Raw genomic sequence first — 20,598 nt, 5'->3', positions numbered from 1 at the left:
CTAGAAAATGGATACACACGGAGTTAGCTTGTACCATTTTGTGAACAGAAGCAATATTTCTAAAATGGTATTAAATGCAAACTCAAAGGCATTCAGTACTCTTTGCCTTCCTTATTTTATCCATTCAGTTCCGTGTAAGGTAATGTCCTGTTTGTGCATGTCAGTCTGACAAGACAGATTTAACCTGTTTGCATTGTGCTTTCATGCAGCGATCATCACACCATCGCCACTTAACTCAGCTGTTTCATGACTGTGCTGTGTTCCGTGCATTGGGCAGGAGCCAGTTTCAATGGCTGTGAGCCAATCCCAATCTAAAACTGAAAAATACTGCGTAACCTTGTACCTCTAAATATGTTTATTTTGACACAACTATTTCCATTTTAGCTCAAGAAATGTAATGTGTAATTCCACTTTAATTTACAGAAATTATAGAATGACCCAAGAAATATAGTCCACTTCTACAAACCCAGACTGCAATTTCCTGTAACACCACCACTAAGGGAATAATAATCATAGTCCATGAGATTCACATAATTCCAAGTTTATGCAGCAATAGGCAACATTTTATGCAAATATACGCAGCTTTGAAGTGAATTAATCAAATCCCACCATGGCTTCATTTGATTGGACCATTTTCAAACTGCCTAAATTTGCATACTTATTTCGATCTCCTTGACCATCCTTACCAGGGATGCCCTGTGGTGTAACATCCACACACACATCGCAATGGAAGCTGGAGAATGGACACCTGGCTCTGCAACAACTGTTCTGCATTAAACAGAGGAGAATAAAACACAAAGCATCTAGATGTTGTAAGTCATGGTGTAATTTCATGTTAAAATGAAATCCTACTTTACAAAAAAGTTAATTTAAGAGAAACAAGAAGGCGACACACAATATCATTTTGAATCTGTGACTGGGTTGCAGTAACTGTGCATGTGAAATGTTTTGTATGGTAAACAATGTAATGCCTACTGATTAAACAACTTTTTCACAAAAGCCTCATTTGTTAAAGTAGCTAGTTATAGAACTGAAATGCAGGAAGTTTCTCATATGCAGTAGAATCTCTTTATAGTAAATGCCAAGGGAACGGGCAAAGTACTTTACTTTATCAGAAATTGTCATACTCAAGCACATGGAGTATATTACAGTACCGTATCTTAATTCAGTCAATCGTTGGGGGTCATTTTTTTCATTGCTTCAGCAAGGCAAGTGAGCAGACTGTGTCTAAGCTAGATCAGAATGCACAGTGCTCAAAATGCAGGGATTTGCATGCAATAATCATGCAACACCTTGCAGAGGAAGCATAGGTCTCACCAGTTAATGCAGGTACAGTACTGATAGTGTGCTCCTCTGTGCTGCCTAGATGAAACTGTAGCGTTGCAGCCATGCACAAGCAAGTCAGAGATGATAGGCAATTTCCTCAGTAATCAGGCAGCAGCTTACACAGGAAGCATAGGTCTCACTGGCTGGTGATTTTAAGGTAATCCACTCAGGCCAAGAGCAGTGTGAAGATCGCAAGCAGACTACAAGTGGCTGCCAGCCCGCCCACCAACCACAGCTCTTGGCTCTCAGACTGATGTATAATGCATGTGCCAGCTAACTTTCCACTATAGCTGGATTCAGAATACCACTAGGGCCAAAAACAGGTTTACCATGCCAAGTGTTACTCCCATATACTTATATTGGAGTTTGGCCAGGACCTAGGCATTTGAGTTTACTATACCCGAAGTTTTGCTAGATCAGAGTTTACTATAATGAGATTTTACTATTGCTCATTTTGAAGATAATCTTAAACATTTCTACGATATTCTGCACACTCGGAAATTAGATCCAAATGGAAACCCAAGTCAGTTTGCTTAAATGAATACAGCATGACACCATCCTATATAAAGAAGACAAATTCTGGAGAATACATACAGCCTAGAGATGCTCTCAGACATAATCGGGACAATCCACGTGAAAGTTCAAAAATTCTGTCCAGTTATAAACCTGCACAAGGGATTCCCAATGAGGGAACACTAACCATAACTGCCACTTGAAAATTAAATGCATTCTTTCAGCATCCTTAGCAGCAGATTGCCAATGGCATAGCCATTAGGTTTCCCATTCCTATTTATTTACTGCAAGTGTCTGCTCCATTTATTATGGATATAGTAGACTGACATGGCTTTTTCATTCCTAGCAGCAGCAGAGAGGATAACTCCCCATGGTGGTGGTGGTGGTAAGTGCAGGCTTTTGTTGCATGTAGATGTCCTGGATCATGTCACATCTTTGCACGTTCTCTCTGTAGTCTGGAATTGTAGGCTTTAGACACAGTATTAAAGGCATCCATGTATCTGTCCATACACATGGCAATACATTTCTGTGAAAAAAACAACAACAAATATCATCTTGTAGCAGCTAGATTGCCAAAAAAAATCTTGGAAATACACAGGCATATTTGCAATTTTCACATTCCTTGCCAAGCCATTAACCCTCCTGGCGGTTTGCTAAAAATCCGCCAGGGTGCAGCAAATCCGTTGAAATGTTTTTATTTTTCATGTAGCGAGACCAGGTCTCAGATCAGGATATCCCGTTCAAAGAACGGGATCTCCTGGAGGGCTTCCCCCGTCACCGACGTAATCGACGTCAAAGGGGACTCCGATCCACCCCACAGCGCTGCCTGGCACTGATTGGCCAGGCAGCGCAGGGGGTCTGGGGGGGCGGCCGCGGCGCGACGAATAGGCGGGTAGCGGCGGCGATCGCATTGCACACGCAGCTAGCAAAGTGCTAGCTGCGTGTAGCAAAAAAATTATGCAAATCGGCCCAGCGGTGCCTGAGCGGTGCCTTCCGCCGGCATAGCCCTACCGCCAGGAAGGTTAAATGTAATAGGATTTTCTCATAATTCCTAGCAGTGTTTTGTGATAGACCAAAAAAAAAATGTAGTAATGGGCTCCTGCAAGGGTCAGTACTATAGCCAATCCTTTTCAGTTCACTTATTAATTGACTAGTGGATAAAATACAATAGCAGGATAGTGACCTATTACAACAGGATCTCGACAACATGGTCATATGTGCAGGGATATAGCAGATAAAATTTAATGTTGATAAAATGTAAAGGCATGCACCTTTGACATACCAATGGTATAGCATCATATGAAATAAATGCCATACAGCTGGGAACATCAGACTTGGAGGACTTGGGAATACGGTTTCCTAATAAAGCATAGGGACAGTTCACAAGGGGGTTAGGAGCTGGTTGCATTTGAGGTTGAATGTTGGCATGGTGTGTGGTGTAATACAGCTGGCTGCATGGGTACTATCTGTCAGGAACCGGCCCGCGGCACGCCTGCGTATATGGTTCCTGACTGCGGGTTTGACCAGATCAAGCGGGGGAACAGCCTTATTCAAGCTACAAACAAGGCTGTGCCCCCTAAAAAGCTCCTTACTGCCACCACTAGCGGTTTTCTAGACACGTCCACTCGGCTGTCGAATGCTCAGCACGCAATCCGCGTTTTCGTATTCGGGTCAGCTTTGCGCTTTAGGCCGAATACGGGAACGCCACACGCACAGTTGCAATCTTACACTGTAGTGAAGCAAAACCACTAACAGTCGTTCCGAACGATACTGTTAGCTACTCTGCTGTCGAGCTACTCGCACTGGCGTTTTCGTACATTGGGTCAGCTGCGCGCTTTAGGCCAACGTATGACAAACGCCCCCACACACAATGCAATTACAATCTCATACGGTAGGGTTACTCAAACGTACAATTAGGCATGGATTTATACACAGTTGCACTTCAGTCTCTTCTAGGCTATGAGTGTTGGTTTAGTACAGCAGAAGTCAAACTTATTTAAATAGCGATTTAATATTCCAGGAAAACGTGGAACAATGCAGAACTTAATATATACAAAAGATGTACAAAAAAACAAAGTAAAAAAGTTACAAAGATAAAAGTTACAAAAATACACACAAGGATATTTGCATAAAATAAAAATGGGATATAAAGTTACCGCGTAGGTTAGAACGTGATTTGGCGGGAGAACGCCGTTCCGATTCGCTCGGGATCACTTTAGCTATGCGCTACCTCCAAGAGACGATTGTTTCTAGGCATCTGGCTCTGCTTTTTATACTGTGAGATACGCCCGGAGGCTGCAACTTACTTGGGGAGGGGAGGAACTAGTTTTAAAAGTGTATTTCGCAGCAGATCAAAGGTGGGGGACTTGACTGCTCTTGGCATAATAAGCCATTTCCTGGCCAGAGGCAGTTTCTTGCCCCAAGATTAACGCAATTTCCCCGTTTGTGACATCACGGTCTGCCGAGCCACTTGTCACATCTGGGCTAGGTGTGACATGTGAATTTCAAGGTTTTTCCTGTCTCAGTTTTCAGGTCAACAAAAAGGACTTCCCCCACGCCAGGTGACCATTGATGAAGGCTTCCTCAACCTTCCAGCAGGCCTGTCATATGTAAATGTCAAACATTCCTGTCCCCTTTGAACTTGGCAGACTCACTTAGTCGGATATTGTTTTGACCAACAGGCAGCCGTCTATATTAATACAAAAGATCAAAGCAATGCCCCACATTTGCAGGGTGGCAGACAAAAGGGAACCTAATTACCTGTTTCTGGCTGTCCAGAGGAACTGTATGCTAATGTCGGTCTATTGACACACACACACACACACACACACACACACACACAATTACATTAACTGTTTCCTGGGGCCAGGTGGCAGACTAGCTTTTAGCAGACATAGTAGACAGAAAAATGACAGAAATATGTTCCTGTATTCCCTAACATCATCAGCACCCCAATATATCACCACACCTCCCCTCTTTAGAATGGGGCAAGGCAGATGATCTTCCCAGATTATCCTGCCAGCGCCTACATTGTTGGTTCTGCTTGACGGGACAGCCCATCAGCATTCCCATGATTGCTCCCCTTCCTATGTTGAATAGTGAAGCTATATTGTTGGAGAACTAAGCTCCATCTCAGCAATTTGCCATTGTCACCAGAAACCCGATGTAACCAACTAAGAGGGTTGTGGTTGGTTACGACTGTGAATACGCGACCGTAGAGATAGTGCTGCAGCTTTTGTAGGGCCCATACAATTGCCAAGCACTCCTTCTCTATGGTGGCGTAAGCTACCTCCCGGGGTAGCAGCTTCCGACTTAAGTACAGAATCGGATGTTCTTCCCCAGTTTGGTTTACCTGGCTTAACACAGCACCTAGGCCAAAGGCTGAGGCGTCCGTCTGGACTACAAACCGTCGGCTGAAGTCTGGCGCTTGCAACACGGGAGGGCTGGCTAGGGCCCTCTTCAGAGCTGTGAATGACTGTTCACATTCTGGTGTCCAGAGAATCTGCTTGGGCAGCTTCTTTTTTGTGAGGTCTGTCAATGGCTTGGCGAGGGCACTGTAGTTGGGGACGAACTTTCAATAGTACCCAGCAGTCCCTAAGAAGGACTAAATCTGCTTCTTCATTTGGGGGGTGGGCCAGGACACAATGGCATCTACCTTCCCAGTATCTGGACGAAGCTCTCCCCCCCACCACCACATGTCCCAGGTACTGTACCTGTTTCATACCTATCTGACACTTGCTAGGCTTGACTGTTAGTCCTGCTGCAGTGATGCGCCCCAAAACCTGTGACAGCTGCTCTAAGTGGTCGTTCCAGTTGGCGCTAAACACGGCGATGTCATCTAGGTAGGCGACAGCGCAGTGTTCCAAACCTTCCAGGAGACCATTTACAACCCTTTGAAAGGTGGCCGTGGCGTTTTTCACTCCAAAAGGCATTACATTAAATTTAAACAGACCTGAGGGGGTGATGTAGGCAAACCTCTCCCGTGCCTCAGCTGTTAGAGGGACCTGCCAGTATCCCCGACTCAAATCCACGATTGTTAGATATTGCGCGCCAACTAGCTTATCTAACAATTCGTCGACCCTCGGCATTGGGTAAGCATCTGACGCAGTTATCAAATTTAGTTTTCGATAATCTACACAGAACCGAGTGGTCTGGTCCCATTTGGGTACTAGCACTACAGGTGATGCCCATGCGCTGTGCGAGCGTTGGATCACCCCTAGCGACAGCATTTCTTCAATCTCCTTGCTGATGTGGGCCTGAACCTCAGGGGAGACTCTATATGCTGACTGTCTAACCGGCTTGTTATTTCCGGTGTCAACATGGTGTACAGCCAGGCTGGTCAGACCAGGGCGGGCTGTAAAGGTACCACGGTAAAGGGTCAGCACATCAGATAGCCCAGCCTGCTGCTCTGCTGTCAACTCCGGATTGATCTGCACCTCAGTAACAGAGTCGGTTTCCTGGGTGGAGGCCAGGATGTCAACCAGGGCCTCTGCTTCACCGTCCGGTAGTAAACTGCAGACAGGGAGAGCGCAAGCGGTTCTATCATGATGTTCCTTTAACATATTGACATGGTACATTTTCAGCTGCTTACCTCGGTCATCCAGTACGACCACATAGGTCACATCACTAATCTTCCTATGTATGGTATAGGGCCCATCCCAAGCGGCCTGCAGCTTATTCTGTCGCATCGGGTTTAGGACCCATACCTTGCGACCTACCTCATAAACGCTCTCCCTAGCCCGTGGTCATACCACTGCTTCTGGGTGGCCTGGGCTTGAGTAAGATTCTCTCGCACCAACCCCACCAGGGTGTCCATCCTTTCCCGGAACTTTAGAACGTAATCCACTATGGAGAACCCGGGACCCATATCCTGCCCCTCTCAGACCTCTCGAATGAGATTGAGGGGTCCGCGTACCCTCCTCCCATATAATAGCTCAAAGGGCGAGAACCCGGTGGATGCCTGGGGCACCTCACGATAAGCAAACCGTAAGTAGGGCAGGTATCGCTCCCAGTCTCTCCCTTGCGATTCAAAAAACACCCTTGGCATCTGTTTCAGAGTACCATTGAACCGCTCACATAACCCATTTGTCTGGGGGTGGTAGGGGCTGGCCAGGATGTGTTCTACCTGCATTTGCTTACAGAGGCATTCCATTAGGCGCGACATGAATTGCGGGCCGTGATCGGTGAGCATTTAGCGGGGAAAACCGACCCGTGAGAAAATGCGCACCAATGCGTCCACAACCTTGTCTACCCGTATGGAGCTCAGGGCTACAGCTTCAGGGTAGCGAGTGGCATAATCTACCACCGTAAGAATGAAACATTTCCCTGTGCTGCTGGGTATTGCTAGAGGCCCAATTATGTCAACAGCAACCCTTTGGAAGGGCTCCTCTATTATGGGTAAGGGCCTCAGTGGGGCTTTGTCTGTGTCACCTGCTTTGCCGACCCGCTGACATGCGACACAAGACCGGCAAAAATCGGCAATATCTGTCCCCATTTGGGGCCAATAAAAATTGTGGGCAAGACGGGGATTTGGTCTTGCGGATCCCCAAGTGACCCGCCAGGGGCACCTCATGTGCTATCCTTAATAGCTGCTCCCTGTACCTGTGGGGAACAATCAACTGCCGGTCTGCCTCCTCCACTTCAGACGGCTCAGAGGGAATAACCTCTCTGTACAGTCTGCCTTGCTCCCAGTACACCCTCACTCTGCTGCCCTCAACCGGTGCCCTGTCCGCCAGACCCCTGAGCTCTTCCAGGCTGCTATCAAGTCGTACAGCCTTGGAGAACTCAGCGCTGTCGGCCACAGGCACCAGGGAGGTGGCAAACTGAGAGGCCTCTGGGTCCTCAGAGCCAGGCTCTGAAGTGGAAGAGCCCGACCTAGTGACATCAGCCCCTTCAGTGGACAATTCGTCTGCTGCAGCCTGGTGAGCACTGCAGGTCACCACTGCAGCTGACGGAGTGTTCACTGCACACGTCATTATGCAACACATCACATATTACATCCACATTATCTGCATTCATGGTAACCACGTGTCCCCCTCCAGGCCTGGGCACTGGAGACTCACTAGGGCTGGCTCCTAGTACACAGTCCGTAACCCCTGGGGCCTCACCAGCACTCCCCACTTGCAAAGCATTATCAGACTGTACCTTGCAAGAGTCCTGAACTTCTGCTGGGGATGCAGGCTCCACGGGGTTTGGAGTAGGCTCATATCGGGCCACTAACCGTCCCAGGTCAGTACCCAACAAAACATTTGTGGGGATGGCATCCGTTACCCCCACTTCTTTCATTCCGCTGCCGGCCCCCCAATCCAGGTGGACCAAGGCGGTGGGTATGGTGGGGGCAACACCCCCAACTCTGACAGCCATAGTCTTGCCAGGAATGTACTCCTCGGGGTTCACAAGCTGGGGGTGCATTAGAGTCACCTTTGCTCCAGGGTCTCTTAGACCGGTGGTAACCGTATCCCCAACCGTGACAGGTTGCAGATTCTCTGCATAGCTACCTGCATTCCTGGTGGCACACAATGCATTCCGGGCTCCGCCAGAGTTTGGGGCTTCCTTCTTTTCTGGGCAAGTAGCACTGATGTGACCCGGTTTGTTACAGGCAAAACATTTCCGAGTGTCAACGGTGGTTGTAGTCCTCCGAAAATCAGATGCTCGATTGGACGTGTAGGCATCAGCAACTTTTGCGGCCTCATCCACGGTCTTCGGCTCTCGGTCCCATACAAACTGCCGGACCTCAACAGGACAAGTGTGGAGGAACTGGTCTTTTATTATCAGTTCCTGCAGGGCATCAAAGGTTTCAACAGCCAGTCCTTTTACCCACTGCTGGAAGGCAGTGCGCAGGTTGCACGCATGATCCAGGTAACTGTCATTAGGACCTCGCTGCACTGTCCTGAAACGATTTCGATACACCTCTGGCCTGAGGTGGTATCGCGCAATGATGGCTTTCTTAATTGCCTCAGTCTGTTTCTTCCTCCTGGGCCTTGCCTCTCAGCCCTGGTGTGAGGTATCTTGCCCCCTGCTCATGAGGCACCCCATACTGCCGACAAGTCCTTTCAAACCCCTGTAGGAAAGTGTCTATGTCAGAGTCCTTGTCCATAGCAGGGAACTTATCCAGGGGGATTCTGTGGACTCGCTCACCTTCGCGTTCTGCGGGTCCAGCAGACCGGTTCTGCTGCTGAAGTTTAGCCAGCTCCAGCTGGTGTCGTCGTTCAGCACTTTCCCTCTCGGCCTGGAGTCGCTGTGCCGCTTGTTCCCTCTCGGCCTGGAGTCGCTGTGCCGCTTGTTCCTTCTCTGCCTGTCGGTGCAGTAGGATCAGCTTTAGGCGCAGTTCAGGATCAGCCGAGTTTAGTAGCTGTAGATCAGCTTCCAGAGATGTCATCTCCGTGTTCGGTGGATCATCCAGGACATCGTTTCCACTCGCATTCTGTGGCGGGAGCGATTCCTCCTCTGGCATGTCGTGAGCTGCATCCGCTGGTGTTGGAGCACGGGCTTTCTCTGCCTCATACTCCTCGAGGGCACGAACCAACTGCTCCTTAGTCTGGCCGTTCCCCGTCTCGATGCCTCTGTGCTCACACAGGTTGAGTAGCATCTCTTTGTTTTGCCTTGCATAGCTGGATGCTTTCTGAACCACTGTGTTGCAAAATAAAAAGAAAAAGGGGGGGGGGGGGGGGGGAAGGGAAGCAAAATGCCAAGTGTGTATCCTTGAACAAAAAAAAAAAAAAAAAAAAAAAGTATATAGATTCTGCACTGAGTAGACTTCTGTAGGCTAGTTGCTTCTAGCAAGCTTTCAGCCTTTAGTACTCAGAATAGTGAGCTAAACTGCGTACTAATGTGCTAAACGTTCCCACCACTGCCAGCCAATTATGTCAGGAACCGGCCCGCGGCACGCATGCGTATACGGTTCCCGACTGCCCGGGTATGGATGTAAACAGACGGTAAGGGGGGCGTATGATAACGCAAGATCTAGGGTTATGTTGACGAGTAGACGTCACGTGGATGCGGGTGGAAGAAGGCGGCGCGAAAGGCCGGAGAAGTTTAAACAGTCACGCCTGAAGGTGATTGTCTGACAGAGGGATAACAGCGCGAAGGTGCTTCTGGGGAATGTGGTGAGAGTAACAATTACGGGGACTTTGCCGATTGATGCATGAATTATAAAGTAACTATGATAATGATGATTTTGAGAAAATGTGAGGAAGGATATGAGTATGCTGGAAATAGAATATGATTTTACTAATTTTAATGTACAGGATCATTGAGATATAAGGCGTCTCTCTGCCGCTGTTAGCCACAACCCCTGATGAGTCATTTGACAAAACCGGTAGAGCGGAGCTACAGGCAAAGCAGGAAGAGACGTCATGCAACACATGTGAACTGATATTTTGATATGCGCATTGTATTTGGACAACTTTGTAAGTGCACTACTTTTTATATCTTCCTTTAGTAAATGGTTTTACGCTATATTCGGCTTGTTTGGAGCATTTTATTAGGTGAAGAAAAATAGGCAGCCACTGCCCACCAGAGTAACATCAAGCGATATCTGCTGGTCTTACACTATGCGTATGTTTTTTGAGGGTTTTTTACTGCGAGATGCTGAGGAAGGAGAAATACCTGAAGTGATTGGCGTTAATTAATTTGAGCCTTATTAGCTGTCTGTGATTGGTCAGGTGAGCGTATAGAATTACTCTAAAGGTGACGGAGGAGTGTAAAACACGTTTGAAGTGGCACAGCACTGGAATAAAGTGTGGTGGATGGATACAAATGAGTTAGAGTAAAACAGGAGTTCACTATATTTTGTTCTCTTTATATGTGAGGTTTCTGGTCTTGGAAGAAGAATTGAGGATTAAATCAAAGAACAGAGACTGTATTTGGATGGACTGATTAGAGGATCACATTCAGGGTATCTGTATGCAGTGGAGCGCTTATGCGGTTTGGTGTAATATCATTAAAGGTGACAGTATATGCCTGCTCCCCCCGTTTCTCTAGCTTTATTCAGCTCTGGTATCCTTTAAATGGAAGATCCCATGTTCATATAAGTCATAATGCATCCACCCTATTCTAAAAATAACACCCTTATCTTTAAAACGAGTGTATAATCTTTCCATTTACTGTGACTCCACATATCTAGATCACATTCCAACAATATATGGTGCATTCAACTTTTGCTTCTTAAAAGCTCGTAAGATTACATAAAACAGAAAGAAAAAAAACAAACACGATTGTAGCTATTGTAAACTTGTGGGATATCGGTCCGGGATATGGCCCAATTGGGGTGGGTACAGCATAAATCATTTACATTGGGATGACATGAATTAATAAAAGTAATGCTTCCATCAGCACCTGCAAATAGAGTCTATCCAACCAAACTTGCAGGTGTGCCTGATGCAGCTGTTAATCTCATGACAAGATCTGCTTCCTCAAAGTACAATAACAAAGTATGATAAATAAATACCCCATAAAGCAGTAGAATGATTAATTAGTACAGTAGGTGTTGTCTGGTAATCATTAGGGAAACCAGCTGACTTTCTTTATTAACTACTTTGGCCTCCTGGACGTACTAGCTACGCCCAGGAGGCCATGTGCGCGTCCGCGCGCTCCCGGCCGCGGTTCGTTAGCCTGGCAATCAGTGAATCGGGCTATGGTGCCCGATCACCGATTCCTCTCCCCCGCGGAAAAAGCGACAGCTTCTCTCGGAAGCTTCGCTTTTTCTTGCTGTAACGTACCCCATGCGTCGCTCTAAGTGTGTGTTACGCTTAGAGTGACGTCATGTAAAAAAACTCATGGCCGCCATCTTGTGGCCAAAAAGTAAAACTACAACTAAAAGTGAAAAAAATAAAACTCCAGACACATTTACATTATAAAACTATGGTTTACATCCCACCTTCCCAAAAATACCCAAATAAAATGTTTAATACAAAAAAAAACAAAAAACATTACAATAAAAAAAAAAAAAAACATGTAAATATTTACCTATGGGTCTAAACTTTTTAAATATCAATGTAAAGATGAAATATTTCTATTTTTTTTTATGTTAACCGGTTCAGCGCCGCAGTGCCGAAAATCTCATGCATCCGAGCAACGTTCACCTCCCATTCATTCGCCTATAACTTTATTGCTACTTATCACAATGAATTGATCTATATCTTGTTTTTTCCGCCACCAATTAGGCTTTCTTTGGGGGGTACATTTTGCTAAGAGCCACTTTACTGTAAATGCATTTTAACAGGAAGAATAAGAAAAAAACGGAAAAAATTCATTCTTTTTCAGTTTTTGGCCATTATAGTTTGAAATTAATATACGCTACCGTAATTAAAACGCATGTATTTTATTTGCCCATATGTCCCGGTTCTTACACCGTTTAAACGATGTCCCTATCACAATTTATGGTGCCGATATTTCATTTAGAAATAAAGGTGCATTTTTTCAATTTGCGTCCATCCCTATTTATAAGCTTATAATTTTAAATAATATAATAACATATTCTCTTGTCATGCATAATTAAAAAGTTCAGACCCTTGGGTAACTATTTATGTTTTTGTTTTTGTTTTAATTGTATTTTTTTTTTTTAAATAAAAAAAGTGTATGTGGGTAATTTTTGGTGTGCGCGGGAAACTGCTAATTTTAAATGTAAAATTATATATTTTTTTTATCAAAAATGTATGTGGGTGCAGTTTACTATTTGGCCACAAGATGGCCACAGTGAAAAAAGTCCTGGATGCGAACGATCTCGCATCCAGGAACTAAAATGCTGGGGAAAAGTTTCCTGGGGGCAGAAATACCGCGCTCTCTGGAGAGAAAGCGTCGGTATTTCTGCGGGGAAGCTAGATCGGTGAATGGGAATTATATTCCCATTCACTGATCGGGGGCTAGCGGCGGGTGCGCGCGCGGGCGCGCGCCCCACGCAGGGAAAACAGCAGTGCCTATCTGGACGAGGAAACTCGTCCAGATAGGCCGAACTGGTTAAACTTGTAAATAGTGATAGATGCAAAACGGAAAAAATGCACCTTTATTTCCAAATAAAATCTTGTCGCCATACATTGTGATAGGGACATAATTTTAACGGTGTAATTACCGGGACATATGGGCAAATACAATACATGAGTTTTAATTATGGAGGCATGTATTATTTTAAAACTATAATGGCTGAAAACTGAAAAATAATGAATTTTTTCCGTTTTTTTTTTTTTATTCTTCCTGTTAAAATGCATTTACAGTAAAGTGGCTCTTAGCAAAATGTACCCCCCAAAGAAAGCCTAATTGGTGTTGGAAAAAACAAGATATAGATCAGTTCATTGTGATAAGTAGTGATAAAGTTATAGGCTAATGAATGGAAGGTGAAAATTGCTCAGATGCATAAAGTGAAAACGACTGAAGGCTGAAGTGGTTAATATACCAGTATCATTGTTCTGAAAGCATAGCTATGCTGGGCACTGTAACACAGATGTCCATGCCTACCAGCTGCTGACGGTCAAACAAGCACAGACCAGAGCAGGATTATCCACCAGGCAACCTAGGCAGGTGCTCCTGGTGGGTGTCAAGGGGCCCACCTGCCACCTTCTTTGACCTCTCTCCACTTCAGCTTACCAAAAGGACCACAAGAAAGGCACTAATCTACTACCTTGCCTAGGGCCCCATTACACCTTAATTTATCTTTGGCACAGACCATGTATATCTGCAGGCTTCATGTGAGAGAAAGAGTGTTTTTTTGCCCTGCCATTTGTGTTCCTCACAAGCAAGTACCTTTTTTTTCTTTTACATAACTGGTACAACAACACAAGGGGATTTTTCTGGTGTGTTTTTTTTCCAACTTACCGATGTAACTGCATCTTTAAGACCACTGGCCCTGTGGGCAACCCAGGTAATTTTACTCTGATGTTATTTGTATCCATCCAAATGTTTATTCCATTGTGCATGTGCTTATTGTCTGTGTAGGATGATGTATAGGATAGTGTAATGGTTAAGGGTTCTGCCACTGACACAGATGACCTGGCTTCAAATTTCGGCTCTTCCTATTCAGTAAGCAAGCACCTATTCAGTAAGGAGTTCTTTGGGGCGAGACTCCCTAACAGGGCTGTGGAGTCGGAGTAATTTTGGGTGCCTGGAGTCGGAGTCGGGAAAAAAAATGCACCGACTCCGACTCCTAATGAATTTAAACTGTAATTAATATAACAAATATGATAACATGTTCTATTTCTCAGATAATAGTCGTCATAAATAATTTATACATACAGTAATAGCTGTGCTTAGTCCACAAAAATGAAATAAACCAATAAAAATGAGTTACTTGTGCTGCTTCAATAAAGCAGTCCCCGTATTTTTAAAGTCAGATATACACCTCTGATTGTGACTGTATATATGATGTGTACACAGGAATCTCATATATACGAAATAACATCTATGCTGTAAGTATAAAGCCTGATGTGTAGCCGTGTCACTAAAAGAGATGGTAAATGAGATGGAAATAATTCTGCGTCGATTCTGATTTATGCACTCTCTTTGCTCATGAAATCAAATTATTTGATATGTTGTTAAAATTTGGTTTGGTGACTACGAATTAAATGGTACCTGAGACGGATGAAAAGAAAAGTTTTATACATACCTGGGGCTTCCTCCAGCCCCCTTCAGGCTAATCAGTCCCTCGCTGCCCACCTCCACCACCTGGATCTTCTGCTATGAGTCCTGGTAATTCAGCCAGTAAGCGCAGTCCGGCCGCATGCCGCTTCCACAGCCAGGAGCGTTCTGCACCTGCGCAATAGTTCTGCGCAGGTGTAGTACGCTCCCGGCGGCGGATAGTGTGCATGCGCACTATGCCAGACTGGCTCAAGTACCTGGACTCATAGCAGAAGATCCAGGTGGTGGAGGAGGACAGCGAGGGATTGATTAGCCTGAAGGGGGCTGGAGGAAGACCCAGGTATGTATAAAACTTTAATTTCATCTGTCTCAGGTTTACTTTGTTACACAGTAGTACTATACTCTACATATGCACTCTCCACAGAGCTGCAGGGAATCCACAGAGAATGTTGTGCACATTGAACAATTAGGTGTTGTCTATCACCCATAAACCTGGTTCAGATTGTGCATGAAGAATGTGTAATAACTCCTTATTCCCCTGCAGAGTACCTGCACATCACTCTTACATGTACCCACAGCTACATTGCCTAGGGCCTGATAGATGTTCTTTGTTTCGGCCTGTACCTTTTTCAAGTACTCTTACCAAGGACTAGTTTTCGGCTGCTTACCTACTAAGACGTTACAGGCGCACGTTAGTGCAGCCTGTAACGCTCCCCAACGCACAGCAATGTAACACAAGTGGGCTGTTCACACAGCCCACGTTGCGTTACATGTAACGCTGCACGTTCTTAAAGTGCAGCATGCTATGGCGTTAGAGCGGCTTAAGCCGCGTTAGACTGTCTGCACATGCGCAGTCATGTTGGGGAGGAGCAGAGAGCGGCCAGGCACATGGCTAATTAATATTCACTGCACGTCGTGACGTGCAGTGTTTACTTCCTGGAGCGGCCGCTCTGTGCGGTGATTGGCCGGCGGGACCACGTGATGCCGCATGCGCACAAGAGTACGCATCACGGACGCCAGAGTGAGCTGCACAACGCGGCTCACTCTGACGTCCACAACGAAGAGCTCCAGGCGTCGCGTTAGGTGCACGTTATGCGACCTTAACGTGGCACCTAACGCAACGTCTTAGTGTGCAAGTAGCCTTAGTCTATGACTAAAGGGAATAAATATGGCAGTCTCCATATCCTTCTCACTTCAGTTGTCTTTTAAAATTCCTAAGCGTTGGCAGTTAAGAGACGAATTTCATGTTACATACTTTCAATCAACAAGATTGTAATATGCAAATTAGAGGAGTCGGTGGAATCATAAACTGAGGAGTCGGAGGATTTTTGTACCGACTCCACAGCCCTGCTCCCTAACACTGCTACTGCCTACTGAGGGCCTGAGCCCACTAACGCAGTTGTGTCCGCTTCTGTCCGCTTTTCAGCATCTGCAACATTGACGTGTTGCTGAAAAGCTGACAACTGCGTCAGTGGGCTCAGGGCCTGAGCTTGCCCCAGGTGCTGTAGCTCTAGAGCTTTTGAGTCCACCAGGAGAAAAGTGCAATATAAATGTTAAATGTCTTGTCTTAGGATGCAATTGAATCTACTGCTTGCGTAGGGATCCAGGAATGAAACGGTCTTTGCTACAGCGTTAAGATACTTTTACATCTATGGATATCTGGAACCAACAATCATATTAGATTTGCAATGTTATGTATATCCTCAGCCTCCATATGAAAGCCAACTCCCTTAGAGAATGGCACATCACATACCTGTTCAGAATTGTCTAAAGATCCTCCTGGCTTTCCAATGCATTTTCTAAAGCATTTATCAGTCATTCTCTGTGAAGATGAGAGGAAATCTATTAGCAAAATTAGGCTATATTGCTTGTAAAGTTAGTACAAAAAGCAATGCCGTTTATTATATATGCATTTTTCTTTAAATTATTCCCAGAAATATGTAGTAAAAATAAGCACACTGTAGCAAACTATGCCATTAAACCACAAATACTCAGCAACAATGACTGCCTGCCAGGGCCAGTTCTGAAGCAAACTTGCGAGGATGGGCCATATATTTTTCAATTTTGAGTGAGGAGGAGCACCATTACTTACCTACTGTGATCCTCTGGCCCCTGGTCCATTTGGGATCATCCTCCTCCTTTTGTCTGCAGATTCTGCCAGCATTTGTAATTCACGTTTTTCTACATACAAATGCACATGATATGCAGCCTCCTGCCTTATGGCCAGTTCACACTTGAGTGGACGCAAAACAGGCACAGTAAGCAGATGCTCTTTGTCCATTTTGCATCTGGTTGCAGCAATCTGCTCCGTCCACTCCCGTGTTCACTGCCGAACAGTCGCTAGGTACACACAGCCCTTGCAACAGGGAGAATTTTCATTGATCCACCATTAACCAATGAGTATTGTCCCTGTTGCTGAGGATTTCCATAGTTTTTTTTGTAGCCCAATGGAGATCCTCATGCTTCTGACGGCCACCAATCTGCTTCCTGGGACTGAGCGGAGGAGTCGGTGGTATCGGAACCAGGGTGACACGGGAGTATTGACGTCACAGCGGCAATCGAAGTGGGCAAAGTGGACGCAGTGACTAGTTAGAACAGACACTCTTAGGGTTTTTATTGCATACATTTTCCCAGCCAGTCCTGTAAAATATGTAGTTTGGACTCTGCACTCCGCTTACCGCAACATGGCAAACAGATCCCATGTTTTTATCAAGTGAAAGCAGATCCTATTTTTAACACTAGGATCTGCTTCTGCGCTGAGCAGAAGTTAAAAAAAAGTGTGAACCGTTGTTCCAACTTTCCAGCATACCTGCTTGCGCAGTACAGCCTCTTTACTATGCTTGGCATTTTGATAAACGAACAAGTGCACACAAGAGTGGTTAAGGTTAGATGCCCACGCAGGGGAGTTAAAGAATAAGCAGCCTCTGAGGATCACCAACCCATGGCAGGTCGGCCTCTTCTACACATGCGCAGTATGCTCCCGGTGACGTTGGCCCGCGCATGTGCAGAGGACACCGAGGGGTCGGCAATCCTTAGAGGCTGCCAGCGGGACACCGAAGAAGACCAGGGCTGCGGCAAGGGACACAAATGACTTCTAGTAAACCTGAGATAATAAAAATTTAAAAAAATTATACATACCTTTAGCTTCTTCCAGCCCCCTTCAGGCTAATTGGTCCCTCGCTGTCCTCCTGCGGCCCCTGGATCTTCTGCTACGGGTCCCATTACTTCAGGCAGTTGGGGCGTAGTGTGCATGCATGGTCGGACTACACCAAAGCTGACTGGCTGAATTACTTGACGGCGTAGCGGAGGATCCAGGAGGCGGAAGAGCACGGCGAGGGTCCAATTAGCCTGAAGAGAGCTGGATGAAGCCTAGGAGATCTATCTATCTATCTATATTTTGTTATATCAGGCACACTTTAAGGTTAGTTGCCACCAGAGGAAAGTTATTTGTTGCCCACCAGGGGAGGGTTCTATGTGAAAATAGGGAGAGGTTAGGTCATATTAAAATATCTGTAAACATTACTAATATTTTAGTATATGTAAAAAAAATGGTAGAATATCAGTAAATTTACCCACATTCTACTACAGAAAACTATAAAAGATATTCTACAAAAACAGTGTATGGTAAATTGCGCTGCGTAATATGTTGGCGCTTTATAAATACAATAAATAAATAATTGATAGGTGTATTAGTTGGTTAATATGTCAAACTAATTTACACATAGGCTACTTGCATGTATGCTAGATTATTGGAACCCCGGCCCAAACACATATACACAAATACATAATCGCAGAGAAAAATACAGAAATGTCCATGGTTTTCTGCACAGACAAGTGTGCTCCCAGCAGCAGATTTAGTTCTAGTCCTGGAGCAGTTGTGCAAAAGAGCTGACAAAAACCTCCACAACAAGCTAAGCCATATCTGGAATGCATAACGCATCATCCCTTCGAAGTTTAAAAATCCAATTAAAAAAATAGAGCAGTCAGCACGCCTAATATAGAATAGAATGACTGATAACGATAACATGACGAGAGACGAAGCAGGGGCAGCACAAGGTTAGCATAGGACAGAAAGGCACGAGTCACGTGACAACCTGACTACAACACACAAGATGCAGTCGCCTGCCCTGGTTAATGCCTGACCTGCAGAAGTTCCTGGGCGTTAGCCACGGCGATCTGCACCTTCACCTGCTCCATAATCGCGCCAGTGTCCAGCTTACTGGAGCCCGAGGACAGGCCCGAAGGAGAGAAATCCGAGCTAAACCCGTCCATCTCTCCGCTGGCGCTGCACGTTCACAGCTCAAAGTCAACCACCACGTGTGGATTACTTCCTGGTTGCACCGGGAAGGAAGCGGAAACTCCTGAGCCTGCTCCTCACAGCATCACGGTGCTTGTAGTTCGTTTAGGCTGATGAGCTTTTTTTTTTTCCTTCTTATGAAATTATCTTGTAGTATTCTAAAATATAAATTAAGAAAAACAAAATCTACCTGTGCTAGGCTACATCCTATCGTGGTTACAGAATAGCTTACTACCTTACTAAGGTACCTGTTCCCCTGATTTTATACAGGACCTACTGGCTTCACGGTATTCTGTTTTTATGCATCACAATCACTATCAGAACATCATTTGGACTTAATTTAGCTTTCTCTGGTGAAATTGCAAATAAAATATATTCTGCTGCCTGTGAAGTTGTGGAAAGTGTATCTATTAACATATTGGAATTTCAAAGGGATTTTGATTGTTTGATACATAGGGCTCTATTCATAAAAAAATTGTTGCGAAAATACTCGTGGAGGGAAAATACCGCATCTGTATTTTAGACTTCTGGGTGGGCATTCATAAAAATTTTGGCAGCTGGGATAGCAGAGCGGAGATCTCCCGCTGAAGGCTGGCGGTAAGCTGTGGGAAGGCATGCGGAAACGCTTAAAGAGGAACTGCAAACAGTAAAAAAAATCCTCTCAGCGATGTCCAGTAAAAATGCCAGGGACGAACCATTTTTACTCCTGGCAGAGTAACAGTTTTTTTCCTTTATTCCAGCAGTTGTAACTGTTATACAGTAAAGGCTGTCACCCCTTTTTTTTTTTTGACTGATGTCATCTGTAGGCGCCCAATCCATGTGTGGAGAGAAGTGCAGTTAGAGAACTAGCTGAATGAGTCTAAAAGTGGTTTGTCTGTATATACAAACAAAATTGAATGGTAGTTGTAAAGCAGTTTTAGTACAGTAATTGCAGCAGGGTAAATGAATGAAAAAAAAGGTGGTTTATTGTGATGGATGGGGAATAGAGGAAAAAGTAGATCAGGTCCGTTTTTTAACTGTGAGTAGCAAGTCTCAGCCTAGAGGGTGGGGCATAGAAAAATTTGCTGTCACATTAGAGGCATTTTCGGCCCTTTTTAAAGCACAGTCGATTTTTAAAATCGCCCCCAGAACGCTTGTGCAATGAATATCTATAAGAAGGTTCATATCAGCGCAGTTCATGAGCTGTGTGTTCAGCAAAGCAGTGCCTGGACCATTTCTGAGGCGATTTTGCCTCAAGGGAAGGTATAGGAAAAGCTCAAAACGCTCACAAAATCGCTTTGTGCAGTGATTGCGTTCGCGTTTTAGAGAATAAATATATTGTATTTATTCTTTTCCTTTGTGGGTATTGGGTGTCACATGGGTGGTATGTGTGGATACTGGGTGCCAAACAGAAGTGGAGGCCGAGTGCAGATGAAACTACTTGATGCCACGAGGGTGCAGGTACTTTGTGCCATATGGAGGCTAGGTGCAAGTACTGGGTGCCACATGTTGACAATGTATGGTGCCATGCCTGTCCTGGGTGCCGGCTATCGGTGGGCACTGGGTGTCATGTGGGTTCTGACTGCAGGAACTCCATGCCATTATGGTTCTGGGAATGGATACTTATGTGAGTGCTTATAGTGGGTGCCATGTGGAGGCTGTTTGCAGGTGTGAGTACCGGGTGCCATGTTGGGGCTGGGTACAGGTGCCCTGTTTGTGCGGGAACTGGGGCTGGAGAGAGAGCTTGAGTAGCTAAGCCCCTGTATGTGTGCATGCAGAGCCATATGCCCGCCCACCTCATGGCATCCTCAGCCTGGCTCCTGCTCTCCTCTCTCCATCTCCTCACTGTTTTGCACACCAAGATCCACACACAGACTGCCTGTGACAGTGCCACTACCTCTGCTTGCTAGACTGAC

At 45.4% G+C, this 20,598-nt stretch overlaps 1 protein-coding gene across 1 annotated transcript; it reads right to left on the bottom strand.

The window, feature by feature from the left end:
- Nucleotides 1-337: 337 nt before the first annotated feature.
- TIMM13 (translocase of inner mitochondrial membrane 13) lies at nt 338-18,762 on the bottom strand. The gene is made up of 3 exons (XM_068233740.1): nt 18,550-18,762; nt 16,160-16,228; nt 338-2,365 (listed from the first exon to the last, which is right to left on the bottom strand). The coding sequence occupies exons 1-3, from the start codon at nt 18,676-18,678 to the stop codon at nt 2,267-2,269; spliced, it is 297 nt and encodes a 98-aa protein (XP_068089841.1). The 5' UTR covers nt 18,679-18,762; the 3' UTR covers nt 338-2,266.
- Nucleotides 18,763-20,598: the final 1,836 nt, after the last annotated feature.

The sequence above is a fragment of the Hyperolius riggenbachi genome, chromosome 1 (genome assembly GCF_040937935.1).
Source record: "Hyperolius riggenbachi isolate aHypRig1 chromosome 1, aHypRig1.pri, whole genome shotgun sequence".
In the NCBI taxonomy this organism is placed as follows: Eukaryota; Metazoa; Chordata; class Amphibia; order Anura; family Hyperoliidae; genus Hyperolius; species Hyperolius riggenbachi.
Note: the sequence above shows the minus strand (reverse complement) of the source record. Positions and strands in the feature narration are given on the sequence as shown.

Excerpts from the sequence above, each read along its gene's own strand:
- TIMM13 (XM_068233740.1), bottom strand. The coding sequence starts at position 18,678 with ATGGACGGGTTTAGCTCGGATTTCTCTCCTTCGGGCCTGTCCTCGGGC. Across the intron at positions 16,229-18,549 it reads ACGCCCAGGAACTTCTGCAG|AGAATGACTGATAAATGCTT; the intron begins GTCAGGCATTAA and ends TCATCTTCACAG. Across the intron at positions 2,366-16,159 it reads CTTTAGACAATTCTGAACAG|AAATGTATTGCCATGTGTAT; the intron begins GTATGTGATGTG and ends TTTTTTTCACAG.